The following is a 21,110-nucleotide window of genomic DNA, read 5'->3' on the forward strand; positions in this document are numbered from 1 at the left end:
TACTGGATCTGGTTTGCTAATATGTTATTGAGAATTTTTGCATTTATATTCATCAAAGATATTGGCTTATAATTTTCTTTTTGTACTACCTTTTGTCTGGTTTTGGTATCAGGTGATGGTGACTTCCTAGAATGTCTTTGGAGTGTTCCTTCCTCTTTGATCTTTTGGCAGTTTGAGAAGGATCTATGTAAGTTCTTCCTTGCATGTTTGGTAAAACTAGCTTGTGAAACCATCTGGCCCTGGACTTTCTTGTAGGGAGTTTTTTGTTTTTTGTTTTTTTAATTACAGACTCTATTTCATTTCTAGTGATTGGTCTTTTCAAGTCACCTGTTTCCTCTTGATTCAGTTTTGGTGGGCTGTGTGTTTCTAGAAAGTTGTTCATTTCTTCTAGGTTGCCAAATTTGTTGACATATAGTGTTCATATAATTGACATATAAATGTTCTCTTATAGTTTTTTGTCTTTCTGATGTATCATTTCTTATTTTCACTATTTGAATCTTCTCTCTTTTCTTCTTGGTGACCCTGGCCAAATATTTGTCAGTTTTGCTTAACCTTTCAAAGAACCAGCTCTTTGGTTTCTACTGATTTTTTTCTATTGTTTTTTAATCTCTATTTCCTCTCTGATATTATTTCCTTCCTTCTGCTGACTTTAAGTTTTGTTTGTTCTTCTTTAACTAGTTCTTTTAGGTGGTGGATTAGGTTGTTGGAGATTTTTCTTGTTTCTTAAAGTCCTGTATTGATATGAAATTCCCTCTAAGAACTGCTTTTGCTGCACCCCATAGATTTTGTATAGTTGTGTTTTCATTGTCACTTGCCTCAAGTTATTTTTTTTTAATTTCTTCTTTAATTGTTGACCTGTAGGTTTTTAAATAGCATATTGTTTAGTCTCCATATAACTTTTTTTTTTCTCATTTCTTTTTCTGTGGTTGAGTTCTGGTTTCATACCATTGTGGTCAGAAAAGATACTTGAAATAATTTCTATACTCTTAAATTTGTTGAAGCTTCTTTTGTGCCCTAGGGTGTAATCAGTCCTAGAGAATGTTCCATGTGCACTTGAAAAGAATGTGCATTCTGCTTTTTTTTAATGAAATGTCCTGGAAATATAAACTAAATATAACTGTTCTATTTTGTCATTTAGGATCTCTGTTACCTTGTTGAGTTTCTGTCTCAAAGATCTGTCCATTGATGTGAGTAGGGTGTTAAAGTTCCGTAGTATTATTGTATTGCCATCAACTTCTCCCTTTAAATCTGTTAGTATTTTTATGTATTTGGGTGCTTCTATATTTGGTGTTTAGGTGCTAAAATTACTGCAGATGATGAGTATAGCCATGAAATTATAAGATGATTGCTTCTTGGCAAGAAAGCTATGACAAACCTAGACATTGTGTGACAAAGCAAAGACATGACTTTGCTGACAAAGGTCCTTATAGTCAAGGCTTTGGTCTTTGTAGTAGTCATGTACAGATGTGAGAGCTGGACAGTAAAGAAGGCAGAACACTAAGGAATTGATGCTTTCAAACTGTGGTGCTGGAGAAGACTCTTGAGAGTCCCTTGGACAGCAAGGAGATCAAAACAGTTAATCTTAAAGGAAATCAACCCTGAATACTCTTTGAAAGGACTGATGCTGAAGCTGAAGCTCCAATACTTTGGCTGCCTGAGGCAAACAGCTGATTCATTGGAAAAGACCCTGATGCTGGGAAAGATTGAAGGCAGAAGGAAAAGAGGGTGACAGGATGAGATGGTTGGATGGCATCACTGATTCATTGGACATGAACTTGGGCACACTCTGGGAGATGGTGAGGGACAGAGAAGCCTGGTGTGCTGCAGTCTGTGGGGTCACGAAGAGCCGGACACAAGTTGGAGACTGAGCAGCAACATCATATTGGGTGTGCAAGGAGTCGGACATGACTGAGCATGAGCGTACAGTACATAGGTTGGGTGCATACATGTTAACGAGTATGATATCCTATCCTTGTATCGATCCTTTTATCTTTATATAGTGTCTTTCTTTATCTTTCTCTGTAGCCTTTGATCTAAAGTCAATTTTTCCTGATAGGAGTTTTATGACCCTCGCTTTCTTGTAATTTCCATTTGCACAAGATGTCTTTTTTCTTCCCCTCACTTCAGTCTGTGTTTGTCGTTTGCCCTAAAGTGGGTCTCTTGTGGACAGCATATTGTAGTCTCTTATTTTTTTATTTAATATGCCACTCTGTGTCTTTTGACTGGAGCATTTAGCCCATTGACATTTAAGGTAGTTATTGATAGATATGTATTTATTGCCATATTAAACCCTATTTTCATGTTTTCATATTTTATATTTAAATTTTCCTGATTTTATATTTCTTCTTTGTCCCTTTCTGTTTTTTCTTTTGTAGTTGTATGATTTTCTTTTGTTTTACACTTTTGTTCTCTTCTCTTTGGTGTTTGTGAATGCATTGTATGTTTTTGCTTTGTGGTTACCCTGTTTTCAAGTTTGTTAACTCCTTGTACTTACTTGCCTTAAACTTGTAGTCATATAGACTCAAACACATTCTTGGAAAAAAAAGATCTACATTTTCTTACTCTTATTTCCCACATTTTATGATTTTGACCCTCTTTTACATCTTCATATTCATCCTTTTGCTGTTCTTTATGTTTATCACTTTCACAGAAATTTTTTATTTTTAAAATCAGTGTACTGGCTTATTTAAGTGATTTACTCTTTCCTGTAGATTCTTACTACTTTCTCTATTTAGAGAAAATCTTTTAATATTTCATTTAAGATAGGTTTAGTATTGCTATAGTCTTTGAATTTTTGCTTATCTAAGAAATCCTTAATCTCTCTTTCTATTCTAAATGATAATCTTGTTGGGCAGAGGATTCTAGATTGCAGATTTTTCCCTTTCAGGACTTTGAATATATCTTGCCCCACTCCCTTTTGGCCTGCAGCTGTTTCTGTAGAGAAATCAGCTGGTAGCCCTGTTGGGGTTCCCTTGTAATTAACTCTTTGTGTTTCTCTCGCTGCCTTTAGAACTGTGCCTTCATCTTCGGCCGTCTTTATCATGTCTTGGTGGAGGTCTGCTTGCATCCCCTTGTTCGGGACCCTCTGTGCTGCTCGTACCTGGATATTGTTTCCTTCTTTGTGTTTGGGGTGTCTTCAGTCACACTTTGTTCAGATATGCTTTCAATCCCCTTTTCTTTATCTTCTCCTTCTGGGATTCCTATCGTGTGTACATTGGCATACTTTGTATTATCCCGTAGGTCTCTTATATTGCTTTCATTTTTTTAAATTTGGCTTTCTGTCTGCTGTTCTGACTGGGTGATTTCCATTATTCTATCTCCCAGATCATTTATTCATTCTTATGCATTATTCATTCAGCTTTTCATTACCTTTAGCTCAGCTTTTGTCTCAGTGAGTGAATTTTCTAATTTTTCTTGGCTCCTCCTTATAGTTTCTAGTTTCCTTTTACAGTAATGTGCATTTCTCTCGATAGTCCTTCTTAACTTCTTCAGTATTTTTATTATCTCCTTTTTGAACTCGTTGTCTATTAGAAAGAAGAGGTCTGTTTCATTGCTTGTTCCTTCAGGGGAATTCTCTTGATCTTTTATTCGAGAGTGGTTCCTCTACTTCATTTTACTTATATTTCTCTTGCTATATGAGTTTAGGAGAAACAATTATCTATTGTGGTCTTGGAGGGCTATTTTTATGGAGGAGCATCCCTATGTAGCCTGTGTAGGTTTAATACTTTTTGATGTGAGAGCTGTTTTTGGTGTTGATTCCTGTTGCCTCTTTCCTCAGTGTATGCTGGCCACTGTCACCCTGATAGGAGGAGTGACTGGTGATGTGGCGGCCAGAGCCTGCCCTGGTTATTGATCAGGGCTTCCTCCTTGCTCTGTGGTTGTTGCCGCCCTGTCGGGAGCTGGGTCTGTTCTCCCGCTGTTGGAGTGGAAGCCCCAGATCCGTTCCTGAGCTCTTGGGGGAGGTGGATGGGATTGGAGCCCTCGCACTGGGAGAAGAGCCAGAGCTGTTCTCCACGTGAGTGCACTTTGCTGTGTCACCTGACACCTGCTCTGCCGCCTTACAAAGTACACTGTTGCCAGCACTGCCCTGGGCCCCATCTCAACCTTGGGAATGCCAGCAACCGGCCCTGGGGTCCCCCAGGCATTGTTTCCACAGGACCTCCAGTGCAGCTCAACCAGAGTCAGGTCCCGGGACCACATCCATCACTCATCTGGACCACAGCAGGAGCTACAAAGGCAGCGCAGACCCTGGCCCAGCCCAGTCCCCAGGGCACATGCCCACAAAGCCCATGACTGCTGATGCCACACCCGTTCCAGCCATGGACACACCCAGTGTCCACTCTGATGTCCTACAGGCACTGAGTTTACAAAGCCAGTGGCAGAGTGTAAGGTTGTGGCTTGCACAACCACAGGGTTAGATTTCAGCCCTACTTCCCAAGTTTCATGGCCTCTGAGGCTCAGCTATGGTTTTAGCCCCACCTCTGCGAGTGGGCAACCTGCTGGCATTTACTCCCAGCACCCCCGAAATGGTGACTGGGCCACAAGAGCCTTTGGAGGCAGGAACCCCTGAGGCAGCAGCTAGGAAGACATGTTCTCACAGGGCCCGCAGAAGCGGGGCCAGTACACAGAGAAAGAGGCTACAATGCCAGCCTCGCCCCCCACCTCATGCTCCACTTAACAGTGGCGCTTTGCTTCTGTTGCCCACCTGGGTTTCTTCCGTGAACACCTCCGGTTGCAGCTGTACCACACTCCAGCCGTTTCAGGCTATCTCTGCACAGCCAGCAGCAGTCCCCTTCCCATATCTGTTCTCTACTCCCCAGGTTCCAGTGCCAGCCCCACTCACACCAGCAGACCTGCGTCTCAGGCTAGGGCATGCAGGCAGTGGTGCGGGCCCTCTGCAAGTCTTGCTCTGTCCTGCCTCTCGCAGCCTGATTGCTGGGTTCTCCTCTGAGCCTCTGAAGCTCGCTCTCTGTCCCGGCTCCTCTCCCTGCTGCTTAAGTGGCTTCATCCTGTGGGAACCTTTCCTCTTCCCCCACACTCCCCCCGCCAGGGGTGCAGGTCCCATCCTGCTCCCCTTCTCTTTTCTTTTTTCTTACCTGGTTACATGGGGCTCTTTTATGTCCTCTCAGGGGTGTGAGGTCTTCTGGTAGTGTTCAGCAGGGGTGCTGTGAGAACTGTTCCATTTGCAGATGTATTTTTGATGTACTTGTGGAAGGAGGTGAGTTCCATATCCTTTTACTCTGCCGTCTTGTTTAGAGCTAGTGTTATAGAAAGATTCATCCACTTCTAATATTTCATGATTATTTGCTGCAAATGTAGGAAGAAAATGTTAAAACTAAACTCTAAACGGCTATCTATACCTGCTGCAGACTCCTAAAATTAGAAAAAAAAATGGACAACCTCCTCTTTTTATTTTAATGTATCTCACTTTTTTGTTGTTGTTGTTCTTTAAACAGTAGTTTCAATCTGCTTGGTTTTGTGCAGTTTTATGATTCACATTCCCTGTGCCTGCAATCTGCCTTTTATAATGATGGTAGTTCGTGGAATGTCTGCACCAAGCTTTTCATCTTTTGTGCACTGTGAAGGCGTCTGCCTCAATTCTCATAGCATCCCAGGGTCAGGAGAGTTCTGTTTTTAAATATTTCAGTGACACTTCATAGTTCCAGAGTGCAGTACAATTCTTGATTGGTTAGACTTTTCAATTTCCAGATAAAAATTCAGTTTACTAATGATGAAACTATGGCCCAGGAGACCAAACAGTTTGGCAGAACATCATCCCCTCTCTTTTTAGCCTCACTTTTTCTACAGTCTGCAGGGTGGGTTCTGAACCTTCTTGCAGACGTGGCCCTCACATGCCCCTGCTCTGAATGCATTGTCAGCATCCCAGATGGGAGAGAGCAGCCTGCAGCAGCTTGTCACGATGGCCCCTCACACTGTGCGCTCACTCTGCCCCCGAAGTTCTCCTGTGACAGCTAAGTCCCCTCCCGCTCTCCAGTGCCTCTCTTCCTCCCTCCAGATCGGCAACTGCCTGAGAGGGTCTTCCCCATCTCTTCAAAACTAAGGACAAAAATAAAACTTTCAGCCTTACGTGTATTTTGAGAGGGAGACTGATGGTTGTGTGGAGAGAGTGGCTGCCTCTCCTCTGAGTCTTCAGCAACTCAGCTCTGTCCCCAAGCTTGGATACCCCAGCCACCAAGACAACAGGTTCTGGTTAACCAGGCCTCCCCCTCTCCTTAGGAAGGAGTTTGAGAATGCAGTGGAGAGTTCTCCGGGATCTCACCCCATCCTTCCACAGCCCTTCCCCCTGGAGGAGTTTCAGTAGGTGCAGGCGTCCCTGCCTCAGGTTTCCAGGTAGGTCTCAGTGCTCCTCTCAGTGGCCATTCTAGGCAGCCCTTCGTCTGCCTCTGTTGCACATGGACTCACAGGAGTCTGCCCACTGCGGATAAGCACCTACAGAAACAATGATTTCCATGTTCTGGCTGTGGCTCTTTGCTGAACTGATCCTCCGTCCCTGGCCGCCCCCACCTCCTAGTGAAGTGGCCTCTGGAAGACAGGGAACGATGGGGCACAGGATTCTCAGACGTACAGCAAGTGAGCAGGAGGCCATAGACGGGCTCAGGCAGTGCTCAGGAAGGCTCCAGGAATCAAGCTGGTGACTCCCAAAACATCAGAGTGGCTCAGTCCGTCCAGATGATGAAGCAGTAACACAGCTTGTGGTGGACTTTCTAGCAGAGCTTAAAGAAATTATTGTAAATAGCCTCCTCAGGAGGCGGGAAAAAAATCAGAAGCTGGGAATTATGTAACCGAGTCATCACTGGGATAAAGGGAGATTGCAGTCCCGTGGGGATGCCACTCTTACTTCACATACTGGTCAGCAGAGTTTCTCTCCCTTCCTGACTTTCTCTCGGATCCTCTCTCATCCTTACACTTCGACTGCCATTTGCTTTCTGCCAGTCTTTCTCCTTCCCCTTCTTTTTCATCCCCTAAAAATAGAGACTGACCCTAAATCTGGCAAGAGAACCCTTCTGAAGTGAGTAGATTGCTCCCTGCAGAAGAGCAGTCTCTTCCCACATTGTGCAGGAGAGAAGTGAAAACGGCAGTATCTCTGAGCTGCCGGCCAGGGCACAGGAGCCACCCACACGTGATGCCCCTGCAGCTCAGCCCCGTGTCCACAGAACACACCTGTCCCTCCCACAGCCAGCCTCCGCCATGTGGAATGGTTGACATCTGCAGGCTCTTTCCTGTTTTTCTCCTTCATCTGCCCTCACTGAAGCAACTGGAGACTTCAGTTACTCAGCCAAGCATGAAGAGAGAAAGCAATGATAATTAGGTCAGTCTTCTATATCCCACTGCTCATGATAAAACACTCTTAAAATAAAGAATGATGTAATTAATAAATTTATTAACAAAAATTTTTTTTAAATGTTTTAAGTAAAAATAAAGGTGGCTTCCGCCCTGGAAGCCGCGCTCAGAAGGAAGGGCTGGAAGTACTGCAGGACCCGCCACTTGGGCTGCCAGGGGTGAGGTCCACAGCAAGGAGGCGGCCCAGCTGAGGCCACAGTGATTGCTGTGAAAACGAGAGCGTGTTCACTGTTTCTCTGAACTTGGTCTGCTTGACATTTTGCTTATTTATGTGAGTATTTTAGATGTTTTAAACTCTTTATTTCACTGGTTTTTTTTCTATTTTTATGAATTTTGAGTAAGTTTTTAAAGTATTAGCATAATAAATTTCTTTTTTGAGTGAAATAAATACTGTGTGTTATAGTCACTACTATTGAAATTCTCCAGCAGAACTTTAAGGTGAACAATGCCCCCAGACCTTCTCAGAGGGGATCTTACGGAATCTGGGTTGAGAAGTAGGTTCCTTGTGTCCACCACTAGATGGCACTAGTGACCAGCATCTCATATTGGATGCTGACCTCTGGGGATGACAGAAGGAGCAAGAACTTTGTCAGAATACTGATAACTATCGACTTCCTGTACTAGGGTGCCATGGGTCAGGAGAAAGCTGTTTTGCATGCACACTTTTGTCTCAGAAAGCACAGACAGTGTGCAATACTGGAGGCATTAGGAGAAAGCCGTAAACTTGAAATAACTTACTAAGCAGGAAAAAAATGTTTAGTGCAAGGAGTCAGAGAATTCTTTATGTTACCCATCTCTGAAATTGAGAACTTGATGGTGAAGAGAGAAAAAAAACCAAAAATGATCAGAATGCATGTTTTAGTTCTTAGATCAAGAAAATGAAAATCCTGTTTCTTTAAAATGACAGCTCTTGTATTGTTGTTTAGTCACTAAGTTGTGTCTGACTCTTTTGTGACCCCATGGACTGTAGCCCACCAGGCTCCTGTGTCCCTGGGATTTCCCAGGCAAGAATCCTGTACTGGGTTGCCATTTCCTTCTCCAGGGGATCTTCCTGACCCAGGGATTGAACCCACGTCTCCTGCATTGCATATTCTTTACCACTGAGCCACCAAGGAAGCTATTGTGTTCTTAATAATTTATTTTTTTTCTTAATAATTTAAAAATATTGCTTAAAATTACCTGCAAGCTTTTGAAGCTTGCCTCTCACATATCTTCAAGATACTGTACCCTGAAACCATAGTAATTACCCTTATTACCTAGTCTTCTCTCTTCCTGCCAGATTCCTAACTTCTCCCACCTCCAGTCTTTTATAGACTCAATCTTAGAGATTATTCTTAAACCTGGATTCACAGAGTTTGACAGTCAAGGTCACTCAGCTTGTTGCAGAATTGGGAAATAAATTCAGGTCGTCCTGTTACACTCAACTTCTTCACACATTGGGTACCTGGAATTGACTGACAGTGTGACCTAAACAAACCTGATACAAGCAGTGTTCAGTATCACATCTCAAAAGGGTCCAGTAAGCAGAAAGTTTGGAAATTGCCCCTCTGCATGTATAAACATGACAAGAAGAAAGAAAAGTAATTAGAGAACTCATCCTTCTGTGTTCAGTAGTTTGATTGGCTAGAAAAGACTGGCCAGATGCATGCAGAGGTGTGAGTTACTTAAAATTTAATGGGTGCTCCTAGTACCTCCTGAAAGGAATCACAGCTTTTTTGGATGATTTGCTATTCATATGAAATATTTGTTTATATTCTATTGTGCTTCTTTTTAAGAACTTTTAGAACTATTCAATTCATTTCATTAAATCTCTAGAAGTATATACTTTTTACTTTAATCAGTTCTCACTGATCCAATAATTTGTTTCAGGAAATAAGTTATGAGCATGGTTCTGAAATTTACAGAAGTGATTGCTTTGTTATAGCATCATCAAAACTAGAGGGTCTCTCTTACATGTTCCTGTAGGTTTTAAGTGTGCAGGTCTTTCAGCTCCTTGGTGAAACTTATCCCTAAGTATTTCATTCTTTTTGATGCAGTTGTCAATAAGATTGTTTTCTTAATTTCTCTTTCTGATAGGTGGTTATTCTTGGTAGAAAAGCAACAAAATTTTTATATTGATTTGGTACCCTGCAGCTTTACTTAATTCATTTGTTGTTTTAAAAGTTTTTTGGGGGAGTCTTTAGGAATTTCTCTATGTAATACCATGTCATCTGCCAATAGTAATGATGTTACTTCTTTTCTGATTTGGATGCTTTTTGTTTCTTTTTATTGCCTAATTTCTCTGCTTGGGATTTGCAATATTGTGTTGAATAAACTTAGCAGGAATGGCCATCCTTGTCTTCCTGATCTTAGTGGAACAGCTTTCAGCTTTTAACCCATCAATATGATGTTTCCTGTAGGCTAACTTATGTTTCCTCTCTACCTCACGTTGAGAGGCTTTTTGTTTTTTTTTTAATCATGACTGGATGTTTAATTTTGTGAAATGCTTTTTTGACCTCTATTGAGATGATCATATGCTGTTTTTAGTGTGTGTTTGTGTTCTGGCTGCATCAGGTCTTAGCTGAGATGCGTGGGATCTTTCAGCGCGGCGCATGGGCTCTGTAGCTGCCGCTCACGGGCTCTCTAGGTGAGGCCCGTGGGCTCTGCCGTCGCAGTGCACAGGCTGTTGCCCCATGGCCTGTGGGATCCTGAGCTTCCCCAGTGGCTCAGATAGTAAAGAATCTGCCTGTCAGTGCAGGAGACCCAGGTTTGATCCCTGGATTGGGAAGATCCCCTGGAGAAAGGAATGGCTACTCACTCCAGTATTCTTGCCTCGAGGATTCCATGGACAGAGGAGCCTGGCAGGCTACACACAATGGGGTCACAAAGAGTTGGACACGACTGAGTGGCTAAGATTTCATATGTGAGATCTTAGTTCGCCAACCAAGGATTGAACCCATGTCCCCAGCATTGAAAGGTGGATTTTTAACCACTAGGCTACCAGTGAAAGTAAAAGAGAGAGTGACAGTCACTCAGTACTGGCGACTTGTACTAGTTTTGGTCTCAGTTTATCCCTTTTTCCTCTGGTTCCTTGAAGGGTAAAGTTGCACTGTTCGCTTGAGAACTTTCCTATTTCCTGATACAGGCACTTGCTGTTATGAATTCCCTTCTAGCACTGTTTTTGCAGCATCCCGTAAGCTTTAGTGTATTGTATTTCCACTTTTATTTGTCTCAGGATATTTTTTAAAAATTTCCTTTTTGATTTCTTCCTTGACCATTGGTTATTCAGTGGCATGTTTTTTAATTTCTACATTTTTGTGAATTTTCCTGTTTCCTTCCTATAACTGAGTCTAGTTTCATACCACTGTGGACAGAAAAGATACTCAATATGATGTCAGTCTTAATTTTGTTAATAGTTTTCTGGTCTAACATGTGATCTGTTATAACTATTCCATGTACACTTGAGAGAATCTAGATTCTGCTGATTTTCAATAGAATATTCTGTAAATGTAATGTCAATCTAGTCTAACATGTCTTTATATCCATTGTTCCATTGTGTTGCTGTTTCCCCTTTAGGTCTGTTAATATTTGCTTTATCTGTCTTGGAGGCATAAATATTTATAAATTCTATATCCTGTTGTTGGATTGACCCCTTTATACTGCCCCTCTTTGTCTCTTGTAGGACTCTTGTATAACTATCCCAGCTTTCTTTGTTTTTTTTGTTTTTTTTGTTTTTTAGGTTTTTTTTTATTTTTTATTTTTTTTATTTTTTTTTTTTGTCATACATTGATATGAATCAGCCATAGATTTACACGTATTCCCCATCCCAATCCCCCCTCCCACCTCCCTCTCCACCCGATTCCTCTGGGTCTTCCCAGTGCACCAGGCCCGAGCACTTGTCTCATGCATCCCACCTGGGCTGGTGATCTGTTTCACCATAAATAGTATACATGCTGTTCTTTTGAAATATCCCACCCTCACATTCTCCCACAGAGTTCAAAAGTCTGTTCTGATTTCCATTTACATCCATCCCTTCACTTTTAGTTTATGTGTTATTACATCTGAAGTGAATCTCTTGTAGAAAACATAGTTCCATAACTTGGCCTCCTTTCGTATTCATTCAGTCACTCTTTGTTTTTTGATTGTAGAATTTATTTCATTTGCATTTGAAATAATTGTTGATAGGTACTGCCTTACTGCTATTTTGTTCATTGTTTTCTAGCTATTTTATAATTCTTTTGTATTTTGTTCCTTCTCTTGCTTTCTTCCTTTGTGATTTGATGATTTTCTGTAATGGAGTGCTTAGACTCCTTTCTCTTTATCTTTTTTGTGTCTGCTATAGGTTTTTTCTTTGTGGTCCTCATGAGGCTTATATTTAAATGTAGCAATCTAAACTGATCACCACTTGTTTGAATGCATTTTAAAGCTTTACGGTTTTACTTTCCCCACCACACATTTAAAAAGATGTCACAATTTACATTTTTTCATCTTGTGGATCTGTTAACAAATTATTGTAGTTATAGTTACTTTTACCACTAAACTATAGTGTGTTTTAGTGCTTCTAAGTGTCCTGTGTGTGCGTGCTCAGTCACTTCAGTCGTGTCCAACTCTTTTTGACCCTGTGGACTGTAGCCCACCAGGCTCCTCTGTTCATGGGGATTCTGTAGGCAAAAATATTGGCGTGGGTTGCCATTTCCTCCTCTAGAGGATCTTCCCAACCGAGGGATTGAACCCACATCTCTTATATCTCCTGCATTGGCAGGTGGGTTCTTTCCCACAAGCACCACCTTTAGTACCTTTACGGTGGTTGTTTTCTGCTTTGTCTTTTAATCTTCATGCTTTGTCTTTCAGTGATTAACCCACTGCCCTGACAACATTATTCTGAATTTAACTATACTTTAACTTTTGCCTGTGAGATTTATACTGTCATATTTTTTCCTGTTACCAATTATCACCCTTTTGTTTCACTTGAAAGAAGACCCTTTAATATTTGTTGTTCAATTAAGTTCAATTCAGTCACTCAGTCATGTCCAACTCTCTGCGACCCCATGGACCACAGCACACCAGGCCTCCCTGTCCATCACCAACTCCCGTAGTTTATCAAAACTCATGTCCATCGAGTCGGTGATGCAATCCAACCATGTCATCCTATGTCGTCCCCTTCTCCTCCTGCCTTCAATCTTTCCTAGCATCAGGGTCTTTTCAAATGAGTCAACTCTTCGCATCAGGTGGCCAAAGTATTGGAGTTTCAGCTTCAACATCAGTCCTTCCAATGAATACTCAGGACTGATATCCTTTAGGATGGACTGGTTGGATCTCCTTGTAGTCCATGGGACTCTCAAGAGTCTTCTCCAACACCACAGTTCAAAAGCATCAATTCTTTGGCACTCAGCTTTCTTTATAGTCCAACTCTCACATCCATACATGACCACTAGAAAAACCATAGCCTTGCCTAGACCGACCTTTGTTGGCAGTCATGTCTCTGCTTTTTAATATGCTGTCTAGGTTGGTCATAACTTTTCTTCCAAGGAGTATGCATCTTTTAATTTCATGGCTGCAGTCACCATCTGCAGTGATTTTGGAGCCCCCAAAATAGTCAGCCACTGTTTCCACTGTTTGCCCATCTATTTGCCATGAAGTGATAGAACCAGATGCCATGATCTTAGTTTTCTGAATGTTGAGTTTTAAGCCAACTTTTTCACTCTCCTCTTTCACTTTCATCAAGAGGCTCTTTAGTTCTTCTTCATTTTCTGCCATAAGAGTGGTGTCACCTGCATATCTGAGGTTATTGATATTTCTCCCAGCAATCTTGATTCCAGCTTGTGCTTCTTACAGCCCAGCGTTTTCTCATGATGTACTCTGCATACAAGTTAAATAAGCAGGGTGACAATATACAGCCTTGACGTATTCCTTTCCCGATTTGGAACCAGTCTTGTTGTTCCATGTCCAGTTCTAACTGTTGCTTCCTGACCTGCATACAGATTTCTCAAGAGGCAGGTCAGGTGGTCTGGTATTCCCACCTCTTGCAGAATCTTCCACAGTTTATTGTGATCCACACAGTCGAAGGGTTTGGCATAGTCAATAAAGCAGAAATAGATGTTTTTCTGGAACTCTCTTGCTTTTTCGATGATCCAGTGGACATTGGCAATTTGATCTCTGGTTCCTCTGCCTTTTCTAAAGTTCTGGAAGTTCACGGTTCACATATTGCTGAAGCCTGGCTTGGAGGAGTTTGAGCATTACTTTACTAGCATGTGAGATGAGTGCAATTGTGTTGTTGTTTGAGCATTCTTTAGCATTGCCTTTCTTTGGGATTGGAATGAAAACTGACCTTTTCCAGTCATGTGGCCACTGCTGACTTTTCCAAATTTGCTGGCATATTGAGTGCAGCACTTTCATGGCATCATCTTTTAGGATTTGAAATAGCTCAGCTGGAATTCCATCACATCCACTAGCTTTGTTCATAGTGATGCTTTCTAAGGCCCACTTGACTTCATATTCCAGAATGTCTGGCTCTAGGTGAGTGATCACACCATCGTGATTATCTGGGTCATGAAGATCTTCTTTGTACAGTTCTTCTGTGTATTCTTGCCACCTCTTCTTAATATCTTCTGCTTCTGTTAGGCCTATACCATTTCTGTCCTTTATTGAACCCATCTTTGCATGAAATGTTCCCTTGGTATCTCTTATCATCTTGAAGAGATCTCTAGTCTTTCCCATTCTATTATTTTCCTCTATTTGTTTGCACTGATCAGTGCGGAAGGCTTTCTTATCTCTCCTTGCTGTTCTTTGGGACTCTGCATTCAAATGTTCACTTGTAAAGCTGTAAAGCTGGTGGTGTTCACTGTAAAGCAGGTCTAGTGGTGATAAACTCCCTCAGCTTTTGCTTGTATAGAAAACTTTATTTCTCCTTAATTTCTGAAGGACAGCTTTTCCAGGTAGAATATTCCTGGTTGGCACATTTTCTTTTCTCTTCAAGCACATTGAATATATTGTGCCACCATCTTGTGGCCTGCCTAAGTTTCTGCCTAGAAATCTCCTGACAGCTTTATGGGGGCTCCCTTGTCATTAAGTTTTGAAAACTTAGTTATAATGTCTCTTTGGATTCTTCTTTTTTGGAACTCTCTGGGATTCCTGGATCTGTTTCCTTCCCCACTTTAGGGAAATTTTCAGCCACTATTTCTTCAAATAAACTTTCTGCCCCATTCTCTCTTCTTCTGATAGCCCTATAAAGGTGTATAGTATTGATCAGCTTTATGTTGTTCTATAATCTCTTAAACTCTATTCACTCTTGCTCTTTGTTTTTTGTTTAAAGCTGATCTGATTAGATGAATTCCAGTACCCGGTCTTCTAGTTCACTGATCCTTTATTTCACTTCATCTAGTCTGCTGTTGAATGCCTTTATTGAATTTTTCAGCTCAGTTGTTATATTATTCACCTCTGTGATTTCTGCTTAGTATTTTCTTTTTGTTGAAATTCTCACTTTCTTCATGTATTGTCCCCCTGATGTCTGTGAGCATCTTTAAATTACTTATCTTAATTTCATTAGGTTTTTTCTTGGGGTTTTATCTAATTCTTTCACTGGGAACACATTTATCTGTTTCTTCATTTTTCTTGACACTCTGTTGATTTCAATGCATTAGCTACAACAGCCAGTCTTGAAGAAGTAGAGTGACCTTATGTAAGAGATGAACCTTTTTAATCCTGCCCTGGTTCTTGGTTGTCTATCAGACCTTTCTGAATGTTCAGCCTACTTTGCTCTTAGTGGCTCCCAGTAGTTGAGGGTATAATATGACCTGTCAGTGTCCCAAAGAAGAGAATTTCAGCACCTTGATGCAGGCTCATTGGAAACTGGGCACTCAAACAGTAGCTTACAATATGCACGTACGCCCTCTTTCAGGGGAGAACTAAGAGAGGGCATTCTGTCTGCTGCCTCTGCACTGAGCCCTAGGTGGATAGCATGTTAAGAACTGTTTTTTCTTTGTTTGCTACCATCCTGTTGCACCCATGAACACAAGCCTTGCTGCTCACCACAGCCAGTTATCAAGGGATGTGTCCTGTGAGCAGCAGCCACAAAAGCTGGAGCACCAGAGGTTTGCACAGCCTCCTTCCTGGAAACACTGGTGACCTGGGGCAGTACAGAGAGAGAGTGCAAAGGTGGCCCCCACTGGCCTCTGCAGTCTCTGGAGAGGGTTTTAGTTGGCTCGTAGATGTTAAATTATAAACTTGAGGCTGCAGTTAAGATCTCCAAACAGGCTCTTTTCACAGAAATACAGGGTATTTCAATCTGCTGCCTCTGCCCTGTGCCCTGGTGGGATAGCTTGTTTATTAGAGCCCTTTGGGACCTGGGAACATAAGCTGTGTTGGCCAGCAGAGCCAGGCAGTCAAGTGTGTCCCCTGGGCAGCCCCTGGGGTGCCAGGCATGTGTATAAGCTCCTTTCCAGAAGATATCCGTGAGGCAGAAGGAGAGCATGAAGATGGTATGGTGCCCACTGGCCTCTCTGGTCTCTGGAGAGGATTACAGTTGGCATCTTAATGCGTGCTAAAATTAGAAGCCTGCTCCTCAGGCCAAAGCTTTTAAGATAAGCAAATAGGCTTCTTTAAGGAAAAGACTGGGCATTTTAGTTCTACTGTCTCTGCACTAGACCCTGGGGGTATATCCATAGTAATGTTACTGAATCACAAGTGTGTGTGCCCGATGCAGAGTGAGGCCCATCCGTACTAAAATATTCAAGTTTGGAACAGAGAACGGTTTATTACAGATTCATACAAGGAGATGGATGGCTCACGCCTCAAGACCCCAAAGTTACTGAAAACTTTCAGCAAGCCCCTTTAAAAGCAAAAGGGGAGAAAGGTGACTGGAATCGCTTCCCTAACGGTCACTCACTGACGGTTGGTTGCTTGGGGTGGGGGGTGCCCGCTGAGGCAGCAGTGAGGTCTGACCAATGCCTGCTGCCTCGCTGCAGTGTGGGGCAATGAGACAGCAGGGGCTGCCTGCTAAGGGCAGTGCTCATCCATCCCGCTGCCACAGTCCATAGCAGCCCACTGAAAACTGTTCTTAGCTCACTGTGGCCGTGTGGGTCTCTTGGATCCAAGCCCAACTGGCGTTCAGAGCTAGATTTATGGAGGCCCATCTCTCACGTAGAAGTCTTAAAAATTGAGGTGTCACATGCAGGGTCCAAACCCTTTGCTCAGGGAGAATCTAGGGGTTGTGAGTTCCTCTCTGGTTGTGTGTTACCCTTCCAAGAGTGGATTTTAGGGTGAGACTGTGATCAGCCTCGCATACCCACTTCAGTATAAGTTTCTTCGTGTTCACCCAGTGGGTATGTAACAGCGCAGGATGAGCACGGCCCTTAGCAGGTGGCCATGCTGGGCCTCATTGCTCTGCACCCTGTTACTGGGCCGCAGGCCTTGCTCAGCCGTTGCTCGGTGTTTCCGTGGGTCCCGCCCACAACCAACTGTCAGTGAGAGACCGTTAGTTGTCCTGCTCAGCTATTGGTCAGCACCACAGTAGGCCCTGCCCACTGGTAACTGTCAGTGAGGGGCCACTGGGGAAGTAGTTCAGTCAGTGATCAGTAGCGTGGTGGTCATCAGGTGGAGAGTGAGGTAAGAGGCAGATTCAGGCCGCCTTCCAGAGGCCCTCCAGCTCACCCAGCCTTGGGCCAGCGGGTGAGCTGAAGGGCCCAGGAAACAGACTAGGGGCTACGTCCTGCAGGGCTCCAGAGCCCTCGGTAAGGCTCTCTACTAGCCCTGGCCCCGGCCTTGAGGCAGCAGTAACCCTCTTCCCACATGCTGTCTCTGCTATCTACTAGCAGTGACCGTCTGTCACAGTCTGAGACCTGGTCTCCCCATTTGGGCAGCCTGAGGAGACTGAGGGCCAGTTGGGTTGGGTGCCTGGCTTCCTCAGGGATGACAGCTGGGCGGGAACCTGGCCCTGAGGAGCTGCCAGCTGAGATCTGCCTCCTCTTAGCCAGGACTGGGACCTTGGAGGGTGAAAGTTGTGCCTTGCAACTTTGCCCTTTCTGGTCAGGACAGAACATTCATCTGGTAGAGATTAACAGGGACATCATTATCTGATCATGACCTGACCTCAGGAAGCAAGGATCTGAACAAGAAGTCTGCAACAACTCACCACGCCCAGCCCTCACCTTTTGCTTTTAAAGGGGCTACTGAAAGCTTTCAGAAACTGTGGGATTCTTAGGCCATGAGCCACCCATCTCCTTAATGAATCTGTAATCTTTCTCTAATGTTTTAGTATTGATGGGCCTCACTGTGCGTTGGGCACACAGACTTTCAATTTGGTAAACAGGAGTCACTCAGCTAGTTTCTGGGTTTCTCTCAAAGGAAATTATTGTTCAGTATATAGCTGTAGATTGTGTGTCAGTGACATGAGTCGAGGAGCCTGCTTTGTGGCCATCTCATCCCAGAATTCTCCAGTTTTAGAGGTAATTACTCAGTTTTAGGGATCTGAAATAGTTCCCACATGCTTTGAGGCATAGCCCTACACCCTCCTTCAGCCCTGACCTAACACTCAGCTGCTCTGTGGTTCTAGAAGAATAACTGTGTGCTGCCTGAGGATCTGAAGAACTTTTACCTGATGACCAACGGCTTCCACATGACGTGGAATGTGAAGCTGGATGGTGAGTCAGCCTTCTTGCTGTGAAGGAACACTTCCCTGGCTGAGAGCTTAGGGGAAACGATTCTGGGGGCCTTTACAACTCAGGAGTCTGAATGTGGACAGTGTATGGGGGTATCCAGACGCTGTGATCATCTCCCAGCAGTAACCTGTGCCATCATTGCCTCACCCACCACCTCTGTGGCCCCTGTGCCAGGGTCTGCCCAGTACCTAACCAGAAGCTAAAGTTAGAGGCTTCCTATTGGCCTGAGATGTTGGGAAAAATTAAGCACTACACAAAAATCCTGAGCTACCTTGAAATTAAAGCCTTGGAGGAGTCCGCTTTGGAGCTGTCTCCTCAGGGTGAGCTGCAATGACAGTCTCTGGTGGTCATAAGAGGGGCTCCTCCCTTCATTCCTAGCAGGCTGGAGATCGCAGGGCTCTGACCTCTCCCTCACATCTCCCCAGTCTAAGTTATCCGCCACCTCAGTTCACAGGTTATCATCCTGGTATTTAATACTTCCAGGATAAACACTTCTGGTGTAGATGTGGGGACTCAAAACTTGGTACATGTAAGAGATTCAGGCATTATGCAGGCATGAAGGTCAGTGCTACACATTTAGGTGAAAGCACTAGTAACATTTCATAGGCTGGGAAATCCTGATCTAGCCACTGGGGTACAGCTCATTCCTGACACAGACTTCTCTGTCCTTAAGAGGACTTTATAATCTCCAGACTCCAGCCACATCCCCAGATCTGCTTTGGTCCTTGGGAATCACCCTGCACCTCTTCTTGCTGCCACTAGGATGAGTAGTTTCTGCAGCCCAGCAGATCTACAGAACTGACCCTTCACTGCCTCTACCTCCTGAGTTCACTTTTTTGGTGATTCTCCAAACCTTCCTGTTTCTCTCTCAGCTGACCAGAGGCACACTTTATAACTTACTCCTAAGCATTTAACGTGAACTTAGAATCATTACCTCTGATGGTCTAGAAACCATGGTGTCACCAAAAGACAGTGGCCAGAGGCTGGAGTGACTGTCAGATCCTCCCTTGCCCACATCAGAGAGACAGGCTAACCCTTTCAGAAGCCTACTTCAGAAAAGAAACATTTCATGAAGGTTTTATGAGTCCCTATTCATTATTAATACTTTTTCTAACTTAATCCTCCCAACCTATTTTCTTATCCTCATCCCCATTGCCATACCCATTTTTTACTGGATGGCCAAAATCATTAACAGAAAACCTAGCACCGGCAGCTTCTGATGTTTACCTCCTTCCTTAGTGGTCTCTTCTTCTTGGACATTCCAGGCTACACACCAGCTTCAGTCATTCCAGTATTTTAGCAGTCATATGTCCAAGTCTTAGTGCACCACCCCATGCCCAGCACCTGTATTATGAAGATTCTGTATGACAGATAAGAAAAATAGATCATCTTTTTTGTGCACATGAATCACAGAAAACTGGAACTAAGCAAGAAGGCTTTCAAGAAAATTTGCTCCACTGAGTAAAAAATGACAAGTAAAGGGGGAGATAGTTTCCACAGTGAAAGCTTATGACAAGAAGGGTAGAAGTGGTCAGTTATATAATTAAAACTGTTACTTTGGAAAGTATAATCCTTCATTCTGGATGATGGGAGCAAAAATATTTTTCAGTCCTTTGATCTTCAAACAGGCTCCAACCCTAAAATTCACAGTTCTTTTTGAGAATCCTCTCTTAAAATCTACTTTGGTGCTCCACCCTAACACATGCAGTGGGGACTCTTCACTCAAGGCCCCAGCTGTTTTTGTGTTTTTTTTTGCATAAAAGATGAAAGTCTGGTGCTTCAGAGCATGTAGTACATTGATTCTCTTTTTTCCACTTTCCATTCAATTCCTCAGCCCTGGGATCAAATAATAACTGGTCTTAAGTTAGTCAAGCAGATGCCCTTTGGTTGACCATGGTAACTAGCTTATTATTCCATTTAATTCTTTTTGTTAACATTCCCATAGAACATACCATTCCATTGGGCAGCATGGCAATTAACAGCATCTCAAAACTGACTCAACTCAACCAGTCTTCCATGTACTCACTTCCTAACGCACCAACTCTGGCAGACCTGGAGGACGATATACAAGAAGGTAACTGGGGGAACTTCTGCTTTGAGTTACAAATCAACCTGCTTGTTTCCATTTTATAATATTGAAAATAATAGAAAGACATTGTAGCATTGTAACTTGTTCCCCTAAACTCAAAACCTTCCCACTCATGGCTTCTCTGAACCATGGAGTAAGGTTAAAAACAAACAAACAAATAAAAACAGCCTGTGTCAAAAAAGGAAATTTTCATCAAGAAAATGCCAGGGTTGGGGTCTTTGTTTTGTATCCAGTACCCACTGCAGTCCCTGCCGCATAGTAGACAGTTAATGAATTCTGATAAGTGAATGAATGTTATGGATTAAACTTCAGCCCACATTTCAGTGTTGAGACGTTTCAGGGACCGTGGCAATCTAAGTGCAGCTTCCTGTCTCCCTTCAGGCTCTTGGCCACTTCTGATTGAAATGGCTTAAATTCAAATGGCTGCTAAAGCTATAATCAATTATGTATAAGTGAGGACTTCTTCAGTCAGAATTGTGTTTGGCTGCATATAACAGACCCCCATTACAATGTTTAAACTAAAGAGGAGTTTATTTTTCTCTTAATAAGAATCTGGAACTAGGCTGGTGTAGTTGCTTGAGAAACTCGATGATAAAGTCTCTGGATTCCTGGCACACCAGCCTTCGGGTTTGGTTTTCATTCTCATGGTTGAAGAATGTCAGTTCTACCTCCAAGCTTCAAGTCTGTGTTCCAGGCAGGAAAAAGAAGAGTAAAGGGCAAAATAACTGTCTCTTGGCAGAATATTTCCTTTTTTGTCAGGAAAATGGTAGTTTTCTCAGAAGCCCCTCCCAATAGCCATTGGCCAGAATAGAGTCAGAAGGTTACCCATCCCTGCAAGGGAATTTGAGGAGGTAAGTATTTTTAGCTGTGTAGTAGTGCCTCTTCAAATTGAATTGGAGTAGAACTGGAGTTCTAAAAGGGAGAATGAATATTCAGTAGATAACTATAGCATCTCTAGTACTAATGCCTTGGAGTGCATCGAAGTTCTGACAGAACTGATGATAGTCTTTCTCCTTCAACTGGAC

The 21,110-nt window shown here is 43.0% G+C and overlaps 1 protein-coding gene across 1 annotated transcript in view; it reads left to right on the forward strand.

Annotated features, from left to right (window-relative positions):
* Positions 1 to 21,110, forward strand: part of TPGS2 (tubulin polyglutamylase complex subunit 2) — a 60,338-nt gene that overhangs the window by 24,795 nt on the left and 14,433 nt on the right. Inside the window, exons 3-4 of the mRNA XM_043889182.1 lie at positions 17,891 to 17,978; positions 19,942 to 20,070. Of these exons, the coding sequence (XP_043745117.1) occupies positions 17,891 to 17,978; positions 19,942 to 20,070 (217 nt within the window). The remainder of the gene's footprint in view (positions 1 to 17,890; positions 17,979 to 19,941; positions 20,071 to 21,110) is intronic.

Source organism: Cervus elaphus, chromosome 27 (assembly GCF_910594005.1).
Source record: "Cervus elaphus chromosome 27, mCerEla1.1, whole genome shotgun sequence".
NCBI lineage: Eukaryota > Metazoa > Chordata > Mammalia > Artiodactyla > Cervidae > Cervus > Cervus elaphus.